This window comes from Aphidius gifuensis, linkage group LG6 (genome assembly GCF_014905175.1).
Source record: "Aphidius gifuensis isolate YNYX2018 linkage group LG6, ASM1490517v1, whole genome shotgun sequence".
Classification (NCBI taxonomy): domain Eukaryota; kingdom Metazoa; phylum Arthropoda; class Insecta; order Hymenoptera; family Braconidae; genus Aphidius; species Aphidius gifuensis.
The window spans coordinates 4,026,510-4,044,708 of NC_057793.1; the positions used below are offsets into that span (position 1 = coordinate 4,026,510).

Here is an 18,199-nt window from a genome sequence, read left to right on the forward strand (position 1 = left end):
AGAATAATTATGTGATTTGATGAAAATTTAAATTTTTAAATTGTCTGAGATAATGACACTTGAAATAGGAATTGCATAAGCAACTATGTAATCATGACATTCATGACTCATGTTGTTGTCTTTCAAGTTACAAATTATTTATATGCAGATATTAAAATTCATCAAGAAAATTGATTATTTAAACGGGCTTTGATTCATTAGATAATATGTAGTCATTAAACAAATTATTTAGGCATAAATGTCTTGTAATTTTCAATAATGTGTTTATTTTCTTTTTGTTGTTGGTTTCATCATTAAAATAAAAAAAAAAAAAACAATAATTGACTTTATTGTTTGACTTTATTTTGTTGTTTTTGTAAGATGTAAATACTCCTGAATAAACTAATTAATTTTTTGTAAATTTATACTCCAATAAATTATTCAATTTTTATCTCATATTGTTTTTTGTAATTTTAAATTATGTAAAATAACAATAAAAATTTTCAAACTTTATTAAAATATAAAATTGCATGAATAAAAAAAAAATTACAATAATAAAAAATTCTTAACCAATCGTTGTTTTTAATCATACAGACAGGTTTAAAGAACATTTTTCTACAACTTTAGGCACAGTCGTGTTTCCACCTTCACCAAGTAAAGACAAATTATGTGCCAATAATTTTTCATTTTCACAATTTAATTAAAATTATATCAACAATATCAAGTCTCAAAAATGAGTTTGATAACTGTTACTATAAAATTTTTAATTGGAGCTGTTTTATGCAATTGTGCATTAGCTGCATCACCAATTGTAAGAATAAAAAATGGTACACTTGAAGGAGCAATTATGAAAACAAGAAATAATAGAAATATTATTGGATTTAGAGGTGTACCATATGCACTACCTCCACTTGACGAATTACGATTTCAGGTATATATTAAAACTTTTTAATTAATCTTTGCTTCATCATTTAGAAATAAAAAATAAATTAATTAAAAAATTTTAAGCCACCAAAACCAGCAGCATCTTGGAAAGGAATTAAATCAGCTAAAAATGATGCTGATATTTGTACACAAAGAAATATTTATACACATCAAAAAGAAGTCGTTGGAGTTGAAGATTGTCTTTACTTAAATGTTTATACACCAAAATTACCTGACAATAAACATTATGATGTACGTAAAAATTATCCAGTTATGATATGGTTTCACGGTGGTGGTTGGGTAACTGGCGCTGGTCATTCTGAATTTTACAATCCAAAATTTCTTCTTGATCATGATGTCATTCTCGTTACTGTTAACTTTCGGTACTTTATTATTATTATTATTATTATTATTAATTTCAACATAGAAAGTTTGTATGTCTTGATTAGAGTATGTAACTCATTTTGTAATGTCTTTTTTTTTTTAGACTGGGTCCATTAGGTTTTCTCAGTACTGAGGACATGACTTTGCCTGGTAATCAGGGCATGAAAGATCAAGCTCAATCAATCAGGTAACACATGAATATAAGCTATTTAATTTATCTCGAATTGATTATTATTACTATTGATATAATTAATAATATAATTGTCAGATGGGTAAATGAAAACATTGCTGCTTTTGGAGGTGATCCAAATCGTGTGACAATATTTGGAGAAAGTGCAGGAGGAGCAAGTGTTCATTATCACATGATGAGTAAACTGTCAAGAGGTAAATTTTTTTTCAATTTATTAAACCTTTTTTTTTTCTTTTTTTAAAAAAAAACAATTTTAGCAAATGAATTTTCTGAAGCTAAAATATTCATGACGTGCTTATTATGGATAATAAAAATAATGCGAAAATTCCACTTTATATGCAATTAAAATAGTTGAATAAATGTTGTTTTAAAAATTCATAAATAAATGAAAAAAATATTTAAATATATTAAAAAATATTTTTTATATAATTGCAAGTCATTTTGATGTCTGAAAAAAATGATCAAACACAGCTGTATCAATTGAGGAAAAAAAAAAAAATTAATCTTTGTATTTATAATAATTGAAATATATAAAACAAGCAGCTAACCGGTTTTTCAATAATCTCGATGTTAAATTTTTATTGTTATCGAAATAAACTCAAGTAAAAAAATAATCATAAAAAAAAAATAACATATAACAAGAATAAATGACGTTCATTTTTAACCTTGACTTTGACATGTGCGCATTTGAATTTAATTGACTCGCGTTTATGTAATGTAAATTAATTAATTATATATGTTTTAATAACAGGACTATTTCATCGTGGAATTTCACACAGTGGAACGGCTCTGTGTCCTTGGGTACTAACACGACCAGGAGTTGCTAAAAAACAAGCTAAACGACTTGGTCAATATCTCAATTGTCCAACAGATTCATCAAAAAAACTTTTAGATTGTCTTATGAAGAAAGATGCAGTTGAAATTATTGCAACTGATAAAAAATTTCAAGTATGAAATATTTATTATTTTTATATTATTACTTATTACTTTCTTTTACTATATTTTTTAATTTTTTTAAATCAAGATTTTATCACTGCAAAAGTAAATCTAATAATAAATTATAAAATATTTATTTTGCAATACTAATAGTAATTTTTTTTTTTTTAACTTGCAGTTTTTTTCTTTTAAAAATATAAAATGGTAACCTAAATAATTATTAACAATAGTTTAAATAAAATTTAAAAGTAGAAAAAAATTTACTGCTATTTAATTTTATAGTCAAAATTAAAATTTGCAAATAAATATTTTGTAATAACTTTCAACTGGCTAACAGTAATTTCAATTTATTTTTTGTATTCAAAAATTTATCATGCCTAACATCGTCATTATTAATAAACCAGTTTTAAAATGTAAAAAAAAAAATTTGCATAGTTTAGCAATATACAGTTTATGAAATATGGTTAAATAATTTTTTTTTTTTATCTTTAATTTAATATTATTTAATAGATAAAATAATATTCAAATGTGTAAACAAAATTCCAGTCTAATATTGAATTTGAATTACAACATGTTGTTTACTATGATGTCTCGTGTGATTAGACTTATAGAAAGTAAAACTAGATATTTATTTAATTATTTTTCAGATCTTTGACTATGATCCAATGATACCATTCAGACCTGTGATTGAACCAAATCATCCAGGTGCATTTTTAAGTGAAGAACCAGCTGAATCTCTTAAAAGAGGAAATATGGTTGATGTGCCATGGATGACTGGATTTAATTCACACGAGGGAACAATTAAAGTTGCTGGACTTTATGGTATTAAAGAAAAGCAATATGTCAAACAATTGAATGATAAATTTATTGAGCTTGGACCAACAACTTTGTTGTTTGAAGATACATGCCCACAAGAATTACATGTTGATACTGTTAAAAAAATTAGAAAATTTTATTTAAATGACAAGCCTGTTGATGAATCAAATAAATTTGCAGTCATTGATGTAAGAATATTATTTAATTTCCCATTTTGTTAATTATTGTTTAGAAATAAAAAAAATAGCAAGTTTTTTAATTATTATTATTTTAAATTGCAGATGTATTCAGATGCGTGGTTCAATGTTGGTGGAGACATGGCTGTAAGAGATCATCTTGAGACACTTTCAAGTCCTGTGTATTATTATTATTTTGCCTACAGAGGTGTAGCATCATTTTCAAAAATATTTGGTGCTCCAGAGGGTGATTATGGTGTATCACATGCAGATGAACTTCAATATTTATTCCCAGTTGGTGAACAATTGTTCCAGGACACTCCACTCAGTAAAGAGGATCACAAAGTCATTGATGTTATGACAAGCTTGTGGTATAATTTTGCCAACTCTGGGTAAGTTAATTTATATTTTTAAAAATAAAAAAAAATTTAAATGCCATTGAAAAACATTGTTTTTTTTATTTTTTCTTCTTTTAGAAATCCAACACCAAAATTCACACCAAAAGTACCATTGAAATGGAAACCAGTACGTACTCAAGAACTTGAATATCTTCATATTGAAAATTCAAAAAATATAACAATGCTGAAAAATCTTCTTCATGAAAGAATGAAATTTTGGGAAAGTTTGCCACATCGTGCTGCAGTTACCATATCAAATGGACAACCAATTATTAAAGATGAATTATAAATATTTTATCAAGTTAGATAAATTCATTTTATGAATGTTAAAAAAATACCAAGCAATGTTCATAATTATATATAAATTTAAGTTTTATACTAATAATATTATAAAAATTTATTAAAATTAAAATTGTTATTAATATAAAAAAGAATACTAATATTTTTATAAATTAAAATAAAATTAAAATAAATAATTATCAATAAAAATTAAAAACAAACGATTAATTAAAATTGATATTATTTAGCAGACACTTTTACAGTTGTATTTAGTATTTATTTATTTTTTCAATCAATCATTAAAAAAAAAAAAAATAAATACCTGTATACAAGAATATATATTCAGCTTCTTGCTGTCAACATCAGAGAGACAGTGAATGTTATACTGAATGTTTATATAAATTTTTTAATCATGAATGCATTAAAATTAATAAGTTTAGTACTGTTTGACTATTTGTTTAGTGCAACGTCTCCAATTGTTGATGTTAAAAATGGATCATTAGTAGGTACAGTAATGAAATCAAGACATGGTCGTAGTTTTTTTGCATACAGAGGTATACCTTATGCTCTATCACCAATTGGGGATTTACGTTTCGAGGTAAGACATCATTGACAATGAAAAAATAAAATTTTAAAAGTAAAATAAATTTAAAAAATTATAGCCACCACGTCCAGCTGCTGGTTGGAGTGGAGTAAGATCAGCAAGATATGATGGAAGCTCTTGTACGCAAAAATATAATTTAAATAATCATGAAGAAATATTTGGAGATGAAGATTGTCTTTACTTGAATGTATACACTCCAAAGCTACCATCATTAAATCATGAAAATAAAGAAACAAGTTTACCAGTAATGATTTGGTTACATGGAGGAGGATTTGACACTGGAACAGGTCATTCATTATTTTATGGACCGAAATTTCTGCTTGATCATGATGTAGTACTTGTCTGTGTTAACTACAGGTAACATTTTAAATTAATACTACATTGTGTTATTATCTATTATTTTATTTATAATGAAAATAATATTTTTTTAGACTTGGAGCCCTAGGATTTCTTAGCACAGAGGACATGATAATACCAGGTAATCAAGGCTTGAAAGATCAAGCTCAAGCAATAAGGTAAATAGAATTTTTATAATTGTATTATTGTAAATATCAAAAATAATATTATTGATTTAGATGGGTCAATGAAAATATTGGTGCATTTGGAGGTGATCCAAATCGTGTTACACTGTTTGGACAAAGTGCTGGTGCTGCTAGTGCAAATTTACACATGATGAGTGGTCTTTCAAAAGGTATTATTTCAACAATTTATAAATAAAGTAAATATTTTTATATAATCATAATAAATTAAATGATAAGAAAAGATAATTTTAATTTTTTTTTTGTAAATAATATTTTAGGCTTATTTCATCGTGTTATCGGGCAAAGTGGAACAGCTAGATGTCCCTGGGTATATAATGCACCAGGATTATCAAAAAAATATGCAAAAAAACTTGGTGAATTTCTCAATTGTCCAACTGATAATTCAACAATACTATTGAAATGTCTGAGACAAAAAAATTCAGCTGATATTGTATTGACAGATAAAAAATTTGAAAATGATGATTATTTTTCATTGTCACCCAAACCAGTCATTGAGGCTGATCATCCAGGTGCTTTTTTAACAAAAGAACCAGTTGAATTTATAGATAATGAAAATTGGAATGATATTCCATGGTTAATGGGAGTTAATTCACATGAAGGAGGTTATCCAATTGCTGTAAATGAGGGAAAAAATAATGATTTTTTAAAATTATTAAATGACAACTGGATTAAATTGGCACCACATGTTTTTTTATATGCACATATTTGTCCAAAAGAATATCAAGAAGAAATGAGTAAAAAAATACGTCAATTTTATTTGGATGACAAAAAAATTAATGAATCAACAAAATTTGATGTTATTACGGTTGGTGAATATAAACTCTATTTGAATAGTATTTTATTTTTATGCAAAAATATTTATTCTTTTAATATTTAGGCGTTGAGTGATGGAGTTGGATTTGCCTATGTTGAGATGAGTGCTAGAGATCATTTTAGAAAAAAAAATAGTCCAGTATATTATTATCATTTTGCTTATAATGGAACAGCAACAATGGGAAAACGTCTTGGTAAATCAACAAGTGATTATGGTGTTATTCATGGTGATGAATTGCAATATTTATTTCCACTTGGTGAACGTTTTTTCGATGATATTAGTCTCACAGCAGAGGACAATAAAATGATTGATATTTTAACTGAACTTTGGTTTAATTTTGCAAATACTGGGTAAATAATTAGAGTGTAAATAATGATATTTGAATTAGAAAAGTGTTATTTAATTTTAAAATAAAATTTACAGAAATCCTACTCCAGAGATAACGAAAAAAATTCCAATTAAATGGACACCAGTAGAGAGTGAAGAACTTGAATATTTATTAATTGAAAAACCAAATGAACTTGTAATGTCAAAAAATCTTTACCCGGAGAGAATAAAATTTTGGCAATCATTTCCACAACTTAGATGGACATTTGAATCAAATAGAAATTTTAAAATAAAAGATGAGTTGTAAATAAATTAACGTGACAATGTAATTATATAATTAAAAATTTACGAAAGCAGAAAAAAGATAAACATGTTTGTTTAAAAGTTGAAAAATATATTTTTAAAAACAAATTTCATGATATTATGGTTCTAGTATTTACACAACAACAAAATATAATTAATTTTAAATTTATTTTACATATATTAATATTAGTTTTATAAAAATAAATTTTCAAATAACAATATGTTATATTATCAAAATATATTTTATGAAAAACAAAATATTTTATTTATTTTTATTTGTTATATATTAAACAAAGAAAAAAAAATTAATTATTTATTAAATAATAAAATTTGGATTGATGTTTTAAAAATATAAAACGTGTATAAATATATTTTTATTTGTTCCTCATCAAGATACAATCATAAAACTTGAAAAAAAAAACAGATAAAAAACTGTTTGGTCCAACGTTCAAGATACTTGTTTTTTTTTTATTTTGATATAAAATATAAATTTGATATAAAATAACAGTCGACAACAAGCTAGCTCGCGGCAATGATGGCGATAATCATGAGTCCATCAGCTTTGATATCATTGCTCGTTATTTGTGGATTAAGTATTTGTGTCAAATCATCACCAATTGTAGAAATAAAAAATGGATTGCTCGAGGGAACAACAATGCAATCAAGATATGGAAGAGAATTTTATTCTTTTCAAGGTATACCATATGCAATTCCTCCACTTGGTAAATTACGATTTGAGGTAAGATAATCTGAGATATACAAAAATTATTTATATAATTTTAAATCATATTTTAATTTTTGTATTTTTTAGCCACCACAACCAGCTGTTTCTTGGACTGGAATACGTAAATCAATAAATGTGCCTCCAAAGTGTACACAAAAAGATGTATTTACAAATCAAAAAATTGTTGATGGACAAGAAGATTGTCTATACTTGAATGTGTACACTCCTGAATTAAAAAATTCTGATGATAAAAATTTACCTGTTATGGTATGGATTCATGGAGGTGCATTTATTTCAGGTCAAGGATTTGCATTTGGTCCTAAATATCTTCTTGATCACAATATTGTTCTGGTTACGTTAAATTACAGACTTGGAGCAATTGGATTTTTAAGTACTGGTGACATGGTTTCACCTGGTAATATAGGAATGAAAGATCAAGTTCTTGCATTGAAATGGGTTCAAGAAAATATTGCAGCATTTGGTGGTGATCCAAATAGTGTTACAATATTTGGTGAAAGTGCTGGTGGTGCTAGTGTTCATTATCACATGTTAAGTCCACTGTCTAAAGGTCAATTAATCAAATATTATAATTACAAAATAAAAAGAATAATTTTTTAAATTTTTTCATTTTTTTCAATAGGACTTTTCCATCGAGTAATTTCACAAAGTGGAGTAACTCTTTCACCCTGGGCTTTTGGTAATCGAAATACCGTAAAACAACACTCTCAACTTTTAGCTCAACACTTTGGATGTCATACAAATGATTCAACACAAATAATAGCATGTCTTCGAAAAATAGATGCTGCTGAAATAATTGAAGCAGAAAAAATATTTCAGGTTTTTATTATTTTTTAAATATAAAAAAATTTATTTGTGATGAATTTTATTTTTATAAAATTATAAAATAACTATTTTTATTTATTTTTAGATTTTTGGCTATGATCCAATAATTCCATTTAGAATTGTAGATGAACCAAATCATTCTGAGGCATTTATCAATGATTTGCCTTTGAATATTGTTAAGAGTGGAAATATTTCAGATGTTCCTTGGATGACAGGTATAACAACTCATGAAGGAGCAATAAGAGTTGCAGCATTACTTCATGGTTTTGGAGAACGTAGTTATGTCAAACAGCTAAATGACAATTGGCTTGAACTTGGACCAACTAATTTGTTACTCGATCAAGTTTTTTCAGACAGTATTCCAGCAGGAGTTGTTGAAAAAATTCGTCAATTTTATTTTGGTGATAAAACAATTGATGAATCGAGTAAATGGGCTTTGATTGATGTAATTTAATTTATTTTGATAAAAATACTAACATATGAATAATTTAGCTATTTTAATTTCTTATTTTAAAATTATTTTTTGTCATAGATGTATACTGACATATATATGGCATATGGAATTGACGAGGCTATTAAATATCATCTAGAATTTAATTCTAGTCCTATCTATTATTACGAATTTGCTTACAAAGGTGCCACCTCATTTTCAACTATATTTGGTGACCCTGAGGGAACATATGGCGTCTGTCATGCTGATGATTTACTATATCTTTTTCCAATTGGAGAAATATTATTTCCAAAAAATGTATTAACTGAGAATGATCATAAAATCATTGACTTTTTAACAACTGCTTGGTATAATTTTGCAAAAACTGGGTGAGTCAACACGTTTACTTGACGGCTTTTAAAATATCTAGTGATATAATATGCAAATAATAATAATTTTTTTTTGTTTCAACAATAGAAATCCTACAATAAAAGATATGCCAGTTGAATGGAAACCAGTAACAACAGATGCTCATGAATATCTTTTCATTGAAAACCCACAAAATATCAAGATGTCAAGTAATCTCAATAAAAAGAGAATAGAATTTTTAAGATCTCTTATTAATCAATCAGAAAATTTCAATGAAAAAATTTCTAAGAAAGACGAGTTATAGAATAAAAAAAAAATATTATTTTTATATAAATTCAAATTTATACAATGGATATCTCTTGTCAATTTTTTTTATCAGTGTTCAGACAACTCAGCTGAATAACTTATCATTATATTAATGTAAAAAAAAAAACAAATTAAAAAATCGTAATGAAAAAAAAAAAAAACTATTTGAATTATTATTATTTTTTTTCTTTAAAGGAAAATGTTAGAACTATTATAATATTTTATAATAGCTTTTTATATGTCAACAAAACAAGTATATACTTCAAGACTGCACTTGAAAAAATATATAATCATGAATAAATGCAATGTCACTGATCTCATAACCAGTTTATGCTTGCATGTTACGTTAATTTTTTTTATGAATTATTTCCTGTTAATCATATTTAATAATAACACGTATTTCTATATTTCTTTAGTCAGTTGTCATTCATTGAAACAGCCAGATGATGTGGACACTACATCAGAAGATTCATTTTATTTTTTTAATTTCACTTTGTATCATTATTGCAAAAGGTTCGATACTTGTTAATATTGCAAATGGCACACTTGAAGGATTATCATTGAAATCAAGATACGAAAGGGAATTTTATGCTTTTCGAAGTATACCTTATGCACTTGCACCAGTTGGGCCATTACGATTTCAAGTAAGATTATTTATATTAAATGTTTTTTTAAATTTTATGATAAAAAATTGTAATTACTTACCAGACAGCTCAACCAGCAGCATCTTGGGAAGGAGTACGTTCAGCAAAAAATGATGCACCAATCTGTACACAAAAAGATAAATTTACAAATCAAAAAGATGTGGTTGGAGTTGAAGATTGTCTTTATTTAAATGTTTATACACCACGATTACCAATTAATGATGATAAAATATTATTACCTGTTATGGTATGGATCCATGGCGGTGGATTCTTGGCTGGATCTGGTAACAGCGATTTATATAGTCCTGAATTTCTTCTTGATCATGACACAGTGTTGGTCACGATGAATTACAGACTTGGATCCTTGGGATTTTTGAGTACACAAGACAAGGTAATACCTGGAAACATGGGATTAAAAGATCAAGTACTTGCATTAAAATGGGTTCAAGAAAATATTGCACAATTTAGTGGAGATCCAAATAGTGTTACAATATTTGGTGAAAGTGCTGGTGGTGCTAGTGTTCATCACCATGTTATCAGTCCTCTCTCAAAAGGTATAAAATTAATAATTATTTTTTGTTGATTACGTAAATCAGTAATGTTTTTTTTTTTTTTAATTTTATTTCAGGATTATTTCATCGTGCGATATCTCAAAGTGGAAATGCATTAGCTCCATGGGCTCTATCAAAATCAAAAAAATCAACAAATTATGCAAAACGTTTGGCTGAGCATTTGAAATGTCCAACAAAAAATTCAATTGAAATGATCAATTGTCTTAGAGAAAAAGATGCAAAAGAAATAGTTGATGCAGAAGATGCATTTCAAGTACGTAAATTACTTTTTTTTAATGTTCTTCTTGCCAAGAGATTGCCTTGAATTTTATTTCAGATATTTCATTGGGATCCGGCAATTCCATTTAGACCTATCATTGAGCCTGATCATCCAGGTGCATTCATGAAAGATGATCCAATTGCTTTGCTAAAAACTGGACAAGTTTCAGATGTACCATGGATGAATGGACTAACTTCACACGAAGGTGCACTCAAAGCAGCTGCATTGTATGATATTAATAATCAAAAATTAGTTGAAACATTTAATAAAAAGTGGACAGAGCTTGCACCAGCCTCATTATTCATTGACGATCTTGTTTCTAAAAAAGAGCAGATTAACATAGTCAAGAAAATTCGTGAATTTTATTTTAACGATAGAGATATTGATATTTCGACAAAATGGAATTTAATTGACGTAAGTTTAATAATATTCTTTCAAAAGAAATTAAATTGTAAAATGATTTGTAAATTATAAATATTTATTGTAGATGTATTCAGACGCCTGGTTTAATTCTGGAGCTGATTTAGCAAATATTGCTCATCTTGAATCACTTTCAAGTCCTGTTTTTTATTATTACTTTAATTATAAAGGCTCATTTTCATTTTCACAAATATTTGGATCAACCAGAGACGATTTTGGAGTATGTCATTGTGATGAATTACTCTATCTTTTTCCATTGGGTGATTTTAAAAATACATACACTAAACAAGATTTAAAAATGGTCGACATAATAACTACACTTTGGTACAATTTCGCTAAGACTGGGTAAATAAATTTTTTTTAATTTTTATCTTATCAAAAACAATGATAGCAATACTTTTATTTTCATATATGAAAAAATTTTATTTTAGAAATCCAACACCAACAATTACAAATAAATTGTCAACCAAGTGGAAGCCAATTAGAACTACAGATAATGAATATTTACTTATTAAAAATCCTGAGACAATAAAAATGTCTAAAAATTTAAATCCAGAAAGAACATTATTCTGGAAAGATTTACTTGATCATATAGAAAATACTCATCAAAATAATATCAAAGAAGAATTGTAAATTAACAATTTAGAATATATGATAAAGTGTTAAATTATGTATAGCACTAAAAATATATAAAATATCTCAATAAAAATATCGTATTAAATATTTTTTTCAATATCATCTCAATATCATGTATAACGTTTCTTTTTTTTTTGAATCCAATAAAAGAATTACGAAACACACGGATGAATTTTAAAAGGTGGGGATTTGCATGAGTGATACTATATGTATACTTTAAATAATCGTACATCTGAGTATTTTTTCTTAAAGCTTATGACTCCCCTTCTATGCGTCCACTAAGTCACACACACATTTATAAAAAAATAAACGATGTAAATCGAGTGCTGCCGAGTTTACTTTGAGATAGCCGACATCAGCCGAAATCCATATATTTAATACTACTATTAAATATATGCCGAAATCACCATGTCTCGGCAGCACTCGGTTTACATCGTTTATTTTTTTATAAATGTATGCAAATGTATGTGTGACTTAGTGGACGCATAGAAATCATAACTTCAATACTCAGATCCAAACATTCAGTAGCTCGCCTGTAGACAGTTAGGCTGACGAGGCCAACACGCGACCATCAATAATATACATATCAAATTTACGTCACACGTTGAATGATCAATAATGGGTACAAAGTTTGCGGTGACTCTTTTTTTTATTGCAAGCGGTTTGTGTTTTTTATTCACTGTAGCATCATCACCACCAATTGTAAACATTAAAAATGGTACAATTGAAGGCACAGAAATTACAACCGACAGTGGAAGAAATATATTTTCATTTCAAGGTATTCCATATGCACTTCCACCAATTGGAAAATTACGTTTTGAGGTACAATAATATTTTGTAATAATACTAATAAATAATAATACATTTTGTTTTTTTGTTTTTTTAAATATAAGTTAAAAATTTAAATAAATAAATTAATTAAATTGTTTTGACTTTTGATTTGATCTATTTACAAATAATAAATTCATCAATTGTTTGTTGGAATAAATAAATCAAGTATTAAAAATAGAAACGATTAGTGGTGATAACCTTGTTAATGATTGTGCTTTAAATAACAAAACAGATAGAAAAAGATTTCATGCATTATCTTTTTTTTTTTTTTTTGTATAAAATTACATATTATTAATGACTAAATTTATGCATTAAACTTAAATGCACATTGTTTGATTGAGCCATATAATAATAAAAAATAAAATTATGAAATTTATTATGTAAAAACAATTGACTCAATAAAAACTTTTAAATAAGATATAAATTATTTTTTTTATAAATTTTTTTTTAATAAAAATTAAACTATTTATCAGGTACCACAACCAGCTAATGCATGGACAAATGTCCTTATCGCAAATAAAGATGCAGAAGTATGTATTCAACGTGATTTTATATTGAGCAGAGATATTATTGGTTCAGAAAATTGTCTTTATCTAAATGTTTACACTCCAAAATTGCCGAATTCACAAAATCAAGATGTTGATGAAAAATATCCAGTTATGTTTTGGATACATGGAGGAGCATTTATTCAGGGATCAAGCGATTCAAATATTTATGGACCTGGTTATCTTCTTGACTACAATACTGTACTTGTTACCATCAATTACAGGTAAAAGAATTTTAAATTATTAAATTAAAAAAAAAAAAAAAACAGTCAATTATTTTTCATTACAAAGCAAATTTTTCATTTGATATATAGACTTGGACCAATGGGTTTTTTAAGTACCGAAGATACAATTTTACCTGGTAATTTAGGAATGAAAGACCAAGTCCAAGCATTGAGGTAAAAAATTTTGATTATCAACAAATAATTAAATAATTATTAATAATAAATCATTATTTTTTTAGATGGGTCAATGAGAATATTGATAAATTTGGTGGTGATCCAAATTGTGTCACAATATTTGGTGAAAGTGCTGGTGGAGTTTCTACTCATTATCACATGATAAGTCCTCTTTCTAAAGGTATTTTTTAAACTTCTTTTCAATTTTTTAATTATCTCATCTAGATTAATAAATTATATAAATATTTTTAAGGACTATTTCATCGAGCAATATCACAAAGTGGAACAATTCATTCTTCATGGACATTATATAGACCTGGATCGGCAAAAAAACATGCTAAACGTTTAGGTGAAATGATGAATTGTCCAACTAATAATTCAGTGGAGTTTGTTGATTGCATGCGTAACATTGATGCAAAAAACATTATTGAAACTGATGATAATTTTAAGGTAAAAAAACATGCATGTTTAACTTAAATATTTATTTTTTATAATATTTATTTTTTAATTGATCATTCAAGGTTCTCGGAATCGATCCTTTGATCACATTTAAACTATCAATTGAGCCTGATCATTCAGGTGCTTTTTTAACAAAAGAACCAACTGAATTAATTGAAAAAGGTCAAATAAATGATGTTCCTTGGTTAACTGGATTGAATTCTCACGAAGGTTCACTCAGAGTAATGACTTTATTTAGCAATGATGAAAGGGACTCGTTAACTAAGCTCAATGAAAATGGACAGGACAAAGTATGCACCAGTGTCTTTGACAATTGATGATAGTTGTCCCGAAAATCTTCAAGACAAAGTAACAAATAAAATTCGTAAATTTTATTTTGGCGATGAGGATATTACTCGATCAACAAAAACAGAGTTAATAAATGCAAGTGATAAGAAAAATATTAACCAGTGATAAGTGATACTGATATGACTTGACTGTTTGATGAAATAAATTTATGTGATATTTACAGATGTATTCCGATGCATGGTTTAATGTTGGAACTTGTGAATCAGTTAAAACTCATTATAAAAAATTTTCAAGTCCAGTATATTTTTATCATTTTGCATACAGAGGAAGATACTCTGTCTCAAATGTATATGATATTTTTGGAGAATATGGAGTTAGTCATGCAGATGAACTTCAATATTTATTTTCATTTAATATAAGATTTTTTTTTGATCTTATAAAACTTCCTGTAGCCACTGAAGATTTAAATGTTGCTCATTTTATGACAAATTTGTGGTATAACTTTGCAAAAACTGGGTATTTATTATAATTTATAAATTAAAAAAAAAAAAATTAACAATACACCTGACAAATATTATAATTATGTAATTTAAATAATATTACAGAAATCCTACACCAGAAATAACAGAAAAAATACCAGTTAAATGGCTACCAGTACAAAGTGAAGAACTTGAATATTTTGATATTAAAAGTTCAACAAGTTTCGAAATGTTAAAAAATTTTCAAAGTGATAGAATTGCATTTTGGAATAGCATTCCTCATCGTGCAAATATTGTTCCATTTTTAAATGATGCCAAAGATGAATTGTAATATTTTTAATTATAAAAGACATGTAACATGCCAACAATAATTAAAATAAATAAATAAATAAATAAAAAATATGTTTTGAATAAATTAATGTAATTTTTTTTTTTTTTTTGTTATGTAATATTTGAATCAATCTATAATTTGTTTTTCTCACTATATAATTAAAAATAATTTGAATAAATAAATTTGTTTGTTTTTTTATTTAAAAAAAAAAAAAAAACGTTTTTAATTTTGTAAAAAGGAAAGAGTTATGCTTGAGAAATCAAGGTAATATATTCTGCAACAACCAGTAACAATATACAAGGCAATAGGAACTTTCTACATAAAAAGAAACTGTTAGAAAAAAGATAATACACGAACAGGTTACAGCACAGTTGTGCTGGTTATGTCAGAGAGTGAACATCAATAATTTACATATTTTTCTAATTTTAATTCTACTTGATAAATAAATAAAATAACAAGTGAAATGTTGTTAGTAATAAAATATTTAACTATCACATGTTTGTGTTGTTGTATGCATGTGTTGGCATCACCAAGAGTAACGATTAAAAATGGAACACTCCAAGGATCAATAATAACAACAAGAAATGGAAGACAAATATTTGCCTTTCAAGGTATACCATATGCACGTCCACCAATTGGTGATTTACGTTTTGAGGTAACATGCCAACATTCATCTAACATAAATAACAAAAATTACTTTATAATAAATATTTAATTACAGCTACCACAACCAGCTGATTCATGGAAAGATGTATATATTGCTCAAAAAGATGCAGACATTTGTGTTCAAAAAGACATTTTTGATAATGGAAAAATGAGTGGATCAGAGGACTGTCTTTATATAAATGTGTATACTCCAAAATTGATGATCGATAAAAATGAAAATGAACTTTACCCAGTGATGGTCTGGTACCATGGTGGCGGATTTTACTGTGGCTCTGGTTACTCAAAACTTTATGGTCCAAAATATCTTCTTGATCATAATGTTGTCCTGGTCACTGTAAACTACAGGTTGATACTGTAAAAATAAAAATAAACATTTAAATAATTTTTATTTTTTATTTTACAGATTAGGACCATTGGTTTTCTCAGTACTGAAGATATGATACTACCTGGTAATTTAGGATTGAAAGATCAAGTACAAGCATTAAGGTTTGAATATAAATTAAAAATAATTTATAAAATAAATAATAAATAATAAATATAACTTTAGATGGGTCAATGAAAATATTGCAGCATTTGGTGGTGATCCAAATAGTGTTACAATATTTGGAGAAAGTGCTGGTGGTGCTAGTGCTCATTATCACATGATAAGTCCTATGTCAAAAGGTTTCTTTTATTTTTCTTTTTGTCTATTAATTTATAAAATTCAATTAAACAAATTAAATTACATTGTATTATTATTTTTAACAGGACTTTTTCATCGTGCAATATCACAAAGTGGAACTATTCATTGTCCATGGGCTTTACATCAACCAGGTCAAGCCAAAGAAAAAGCTATACGTTTAGGTAGCTTGTTAAATTGTCCAACAACCAATTCAATTGAACTTGTTAATTGTTTAAGAAAAATAAATGCAATTGATATTATTGAAATGCAAGAAAAAATGTCAATATGGTCAATTGATCCAGTCATTCCATTTAGACCAGTTATTGAGCCAAATCATCCAAGTGCATTTTTAAAAGAGGATCCAAATGAGTCATTGGAAAATGGAAATATCAATGATGTACCTTGGCTTACTGGAATTAATGCACACGAAGGTGCAATAAGAGCTATACATTATTTTCATAATAATAAAAAAGATTTTATTTCTGAATTAAATGAAAAATGGTCTGAACTTGCACCAATGATTTTACTCTATGAACATACTTGTCCAAAAAATTTACAAGCCAAAGTAACAAGTAAAATTCGTGAATTTTATTTTGGTAATAAAATTATCAATGAAAATTCTAAATCTGATTTGATAAATGTAAAAACAAAAAACTTTTAATAATTAATTAATTTGGTAAATTTAAAATGGCATTAAATATATTGTTTTTTTTTTTTTTTAAATTACAGATGTATACTGATGGTTGGTTTGGAGTACCAGCTTCCAGATCTATCAAGACACATCTTAAAAAATTTTCTAATCCTGTTTATTTTTATTATTTTTCATACAAAGGAAGGTACTCTGTATCAAATATATATACTTTATTTCAAGATTATGGAGTCTGTCATGGTGATGAACTTCAGTATATATTTCCAATTGATATAAAATTTTTCTTTGAATTATTTGGATTACCAATAAGCACAGAAGATAATAATATGATTGATATTATGACTCAGCTATGGTACAACTTTGCAAAAACTGGGTTAGTAAATTCAAACATAAATTAAAAATATTTATAATTGAAAATTAATTTTTAAATCAATTTTAGAAATCCAACACCTGATGTTACAAAGGAAAATCCAGTAAAATGGCTATCAGTACAAACTGATAAATTAGAGTATCTTGAAATTAAAAATTCAATGGATATAAAAATGTCAGAAAATCTTAATAAAGAAAGAATGACATTCTGGGATAACACATTGTATCAAATGAATTTTAATCAATCCTATGATCACATAGACTCTGAAGATATCAAAGATGAATTATAAATTATAATTTATAATGCATATTTATATATATTTTTTTACATTTTAATTTATGTACCTAATTGTATTCGTGCTAGAATTTTTTTTTTTTTCTATTAAAATTTTAGTTAATTATTTTTTTATATAACACGTTTGTATTTAATTTTTATTGCCAAGTCATGTGAAAGAAAAAAAATCAATAAATATTTGTATAAAAAATTTGATGTAAAAATAAAAAAAAAATATTTAATATTTATTACTTTAATGCAATAAAATATACAGTTTATTTTTTTTTAAATTAATTTGACTAATTTTATATTGTCCTTGACATAATTAGCGTAGAAAAAAAAATGTAGAAGTCATCATTAGTCTATATAAATAT

General features: G+C 26.3%; 5 protein-coding genes across 5 annotated transcripts; all 5 read left to right on the top strand.

The window, feature by feature from the left end:
* Nucleotides 1-210: 210 nt before the first annotated feature.
* On the top strand, nucleotides 211-4,343 carry LOC122858954 (venom carboxylesterase-6-like). The gene is made up of 8 exons (XM_044162209.1): nucleotides 211-910; nucleotides 988-1,286; nucleotides 1,391-1,474; nucleotides 1,556-1,671; nucleotides 2,229-2,425; nucleotides 3,061-3,417; nucleotides 3,511-3,797; nucleotides 3,882-4,343. Exons 1-8 carry the CDS (start codon nucleotides 713-715, stop codon nucleotides 4,090-4,092), a joined length of 1,749 nt encoding a protein of 582 aa, XP_044018144.1. The 5' UTR covers nucleotides 211-712; the 3' UTR covers nucleotides 4,093-4,343.
* Nucleotides 4,344-4,461: 118 nt separating this feature from the next.
* Nucleotides 4,462-7,021, top strand: LOC122858956 (venom carboxylesterase-6-like). Its single transcript, XM_044162211.1, has 7 exons — nucleotides 4,462-4,680; nucleotides 4,745-5,043; nucleotides 5,118-5,201; nucleotides 5,262-5,377; nucleotides 5,486-6,033; nucleotides 6,106-6,392; nucleotides 6,466-7,021. Exons 1-7 carry the CDS (start codon nucleotides 4,495-4,497, stop codon nucleotides 6,674-6,676), a joined length of 1,731 nt encoding a protein of 576 aa, XP_044018146.1. The 5' UTR covers nucleotides 4,462-4,494; the 3' UTR covers nucleotides 6,677-7,021.
* Nucleotides 7,022-7,168: 147 nt separating this feature from the next.
* Nucleotides 7,169-11,978, top strand: LOC122859694. The gene is made up of 12 exons (XM_044163378.1): nucleotides 7,169-7,411; nucleotides 7,484-7,964; nucleotides 8,037-8,233; nucleotides 8,325-8,684; nucleotides 8,772-9,058; nucleotides 9,147-9,335; nucleotides 9,778-9,988; nucleotides 10,053-10,542; nucleotides 10,617-10,813; nucleotides 10,877-11,233; nucleotides 11,307-11,584; nucleotides 11,671-11,978. The coding sequence occupies exons 1-12, from the start codon at nucleotides 7,205-7,207 to the stop codon at nucleotides 11,870-11,872; spliced, it is 3,456 nt and encodes a 1,151-aa protein (XP_044019313.1). The 5' UTR covers nucleotides 7,169-7,204; the 3' UTR covers nucleotides 11,873-11,978.
* Nucleotides 11,979-12,008: 30 nt separating this feature from the next.
* On the top strand, nucleotides 12,009-17,908 carry LOC122859695 (juvenile hormone esterase-like). The gene is made up of 16 exons (XM_044163379.1): nucleotides 12,009-12,106; nucleotides 12,411-12,697; nucleotides 13,180-13,475; nucleotides 13,566-13,649; nucleotides 13,715-13,830; nucleotides 13,903-14,099; nucleotides 14,171-14,398; nucleotides 14,620-14,912; nucleotides 15,002-15,202; nucleotides 15,741-15,861; nucleotides 15,928-16,200; nucleotides 16,276-16,358; nucleotides 16,420-16,535; nucleotides 16,620-17,173; nucleotides 17,263-17,555; nucleotides 17,622-17,908. The coding sequence occupies exons 2-16, from the start codon at nucleotides 12,494-12,496 to the stop codon at nucleotides 17,839-17,841; spliced, it is 3,279 nt and encodes a 1,092-aa protein (XP_044019314.1). The 5' UTR covers nucleotides 12,009-12,106; nucleotides 12,411-12,493; the 3' UTR covers nucleotides 17,842-17,908.
* On the top strand, nucleotides 14,379-15,388 carry LOC122858957 (esterase FE4-like). Its single transcript, XM_044162213.1, has 3 exons — nucleotides 14,379-14,531; nucleotides 14,620-14,912; nucleotides 15,002-15,388. Exons 1-3 carry the CDS (start codon nucleotides 14,379-14,381, stop codon nucleotides 15,204-15,206), a joined length of 651 nt encoding a protein of 216 aa, XP_044018148.1. The 3' UTR covers nucleotides 15,207-15,388.
* Nucleotides 17,909-18,199: the final 291 nt, after the last annotated feature.

Bases quoted from the DNA above. Each gene is read 5' to 3' on its own strand.
- LOC122858954 (XM_044162209.1), top strand. From the start codon at position 713: ATGAGTTTGATAACTGTTACTATAAAATTTTTAATTGGAGCTGTTTTA. The intron at 3,418-3,510 runs GTAAGAATATTA...TTTAAATTGCAG, and splicing joins ATAAATTTGCAGTCATTGAT to ATGTATTCAGATGCGTGGTT. The intron at 3,798-3,881 runs GTAAGTTAATTT...TTCTTCTTTTAG, and splicing joins TATAATTTTGCCAACTCTGG to AAATCCAACACCAAAATTCA.
- LOC122858956 (XM_044162211.1), top strand. From the start codon at position 4,495: ATGAATGCATTAAAATTAATAAGTTTAGTACTGTTTGACTATTTGTTT. The intron at 5,044-5,117 runs GTAACATTTTAA...ATATTTTTTTAG, and splicing joins CTTGTCTGTGTTAACTACAG to ACTTGGAGCCCTAGGATTTC. The intron at 6,393-6,465 runs GTAAATAATTAG...TAAAATTTACAG, and splicing joins TTTAATTTTGCAAATACTGG to AAATCCTACTCCAGAGATAA.
- LOC122859694 (XM_044163378.1), top strand. From the start codon at position 7,205: ATGATGGCGATAATCATGAGTCCATCAGCTTTGATATCATTGCTCGTT. The intron at 8,685-8,771 runs GTAATTTAATTT...TTTTTGTCATAG, and splicing joins GTAAATGGGCTTTGATTGAT to ATGTATACTGACATATATAT. The intron at 9,059-9,146 runs GTGAGTCAACAC...TTTCAACAATAG, and splicing joins TATAATTTTGCAAAAACTGG to AAATCCTACAATAAAAGATA.
- LOC122859695 (XM_044163379.1), top strand. From the start codon at position 12,494: ATGGGTACAAAGTTTGCGGTGACTCTTTTTTTTATTGCAAGCGGTTTG. The intron at 13,650-13,714 runs GTAAAAAATTTT...TTATTTTTTTAG, and splicing joins GACCAAGTCCAAGCATTGAG to ATGGGTCAATGAGAATATTG. The intron at 16,536-16,619 runs GTTTCTTTTATT...TATTTTTAACAG, and splicing joins GATAAGTCCTATGTCAAAAG to GACTTTTTCATCGTGCAATA.
- LOC122858957 (XM_044162213.1), top strand. From the start codon at position 14,379: ATGAAAATGGACAGGACAAAGTATGCACCAGTGTCTTTGACAATTGAT. The intron at 14,532-14,619 runs GCAAGTGATAAG...TGATATTTACAG, and splicing joins CAAAAACAGAGTTAATAAAT to ATGTATTCCGATGCATGGTT. The intron at 14,913-15,001 runs GTATTTATTATA...ATAATATTACAG, and splicing joins TATAACTTTGCAAAAACTGG to AAATCCTACACCAGAAATAA.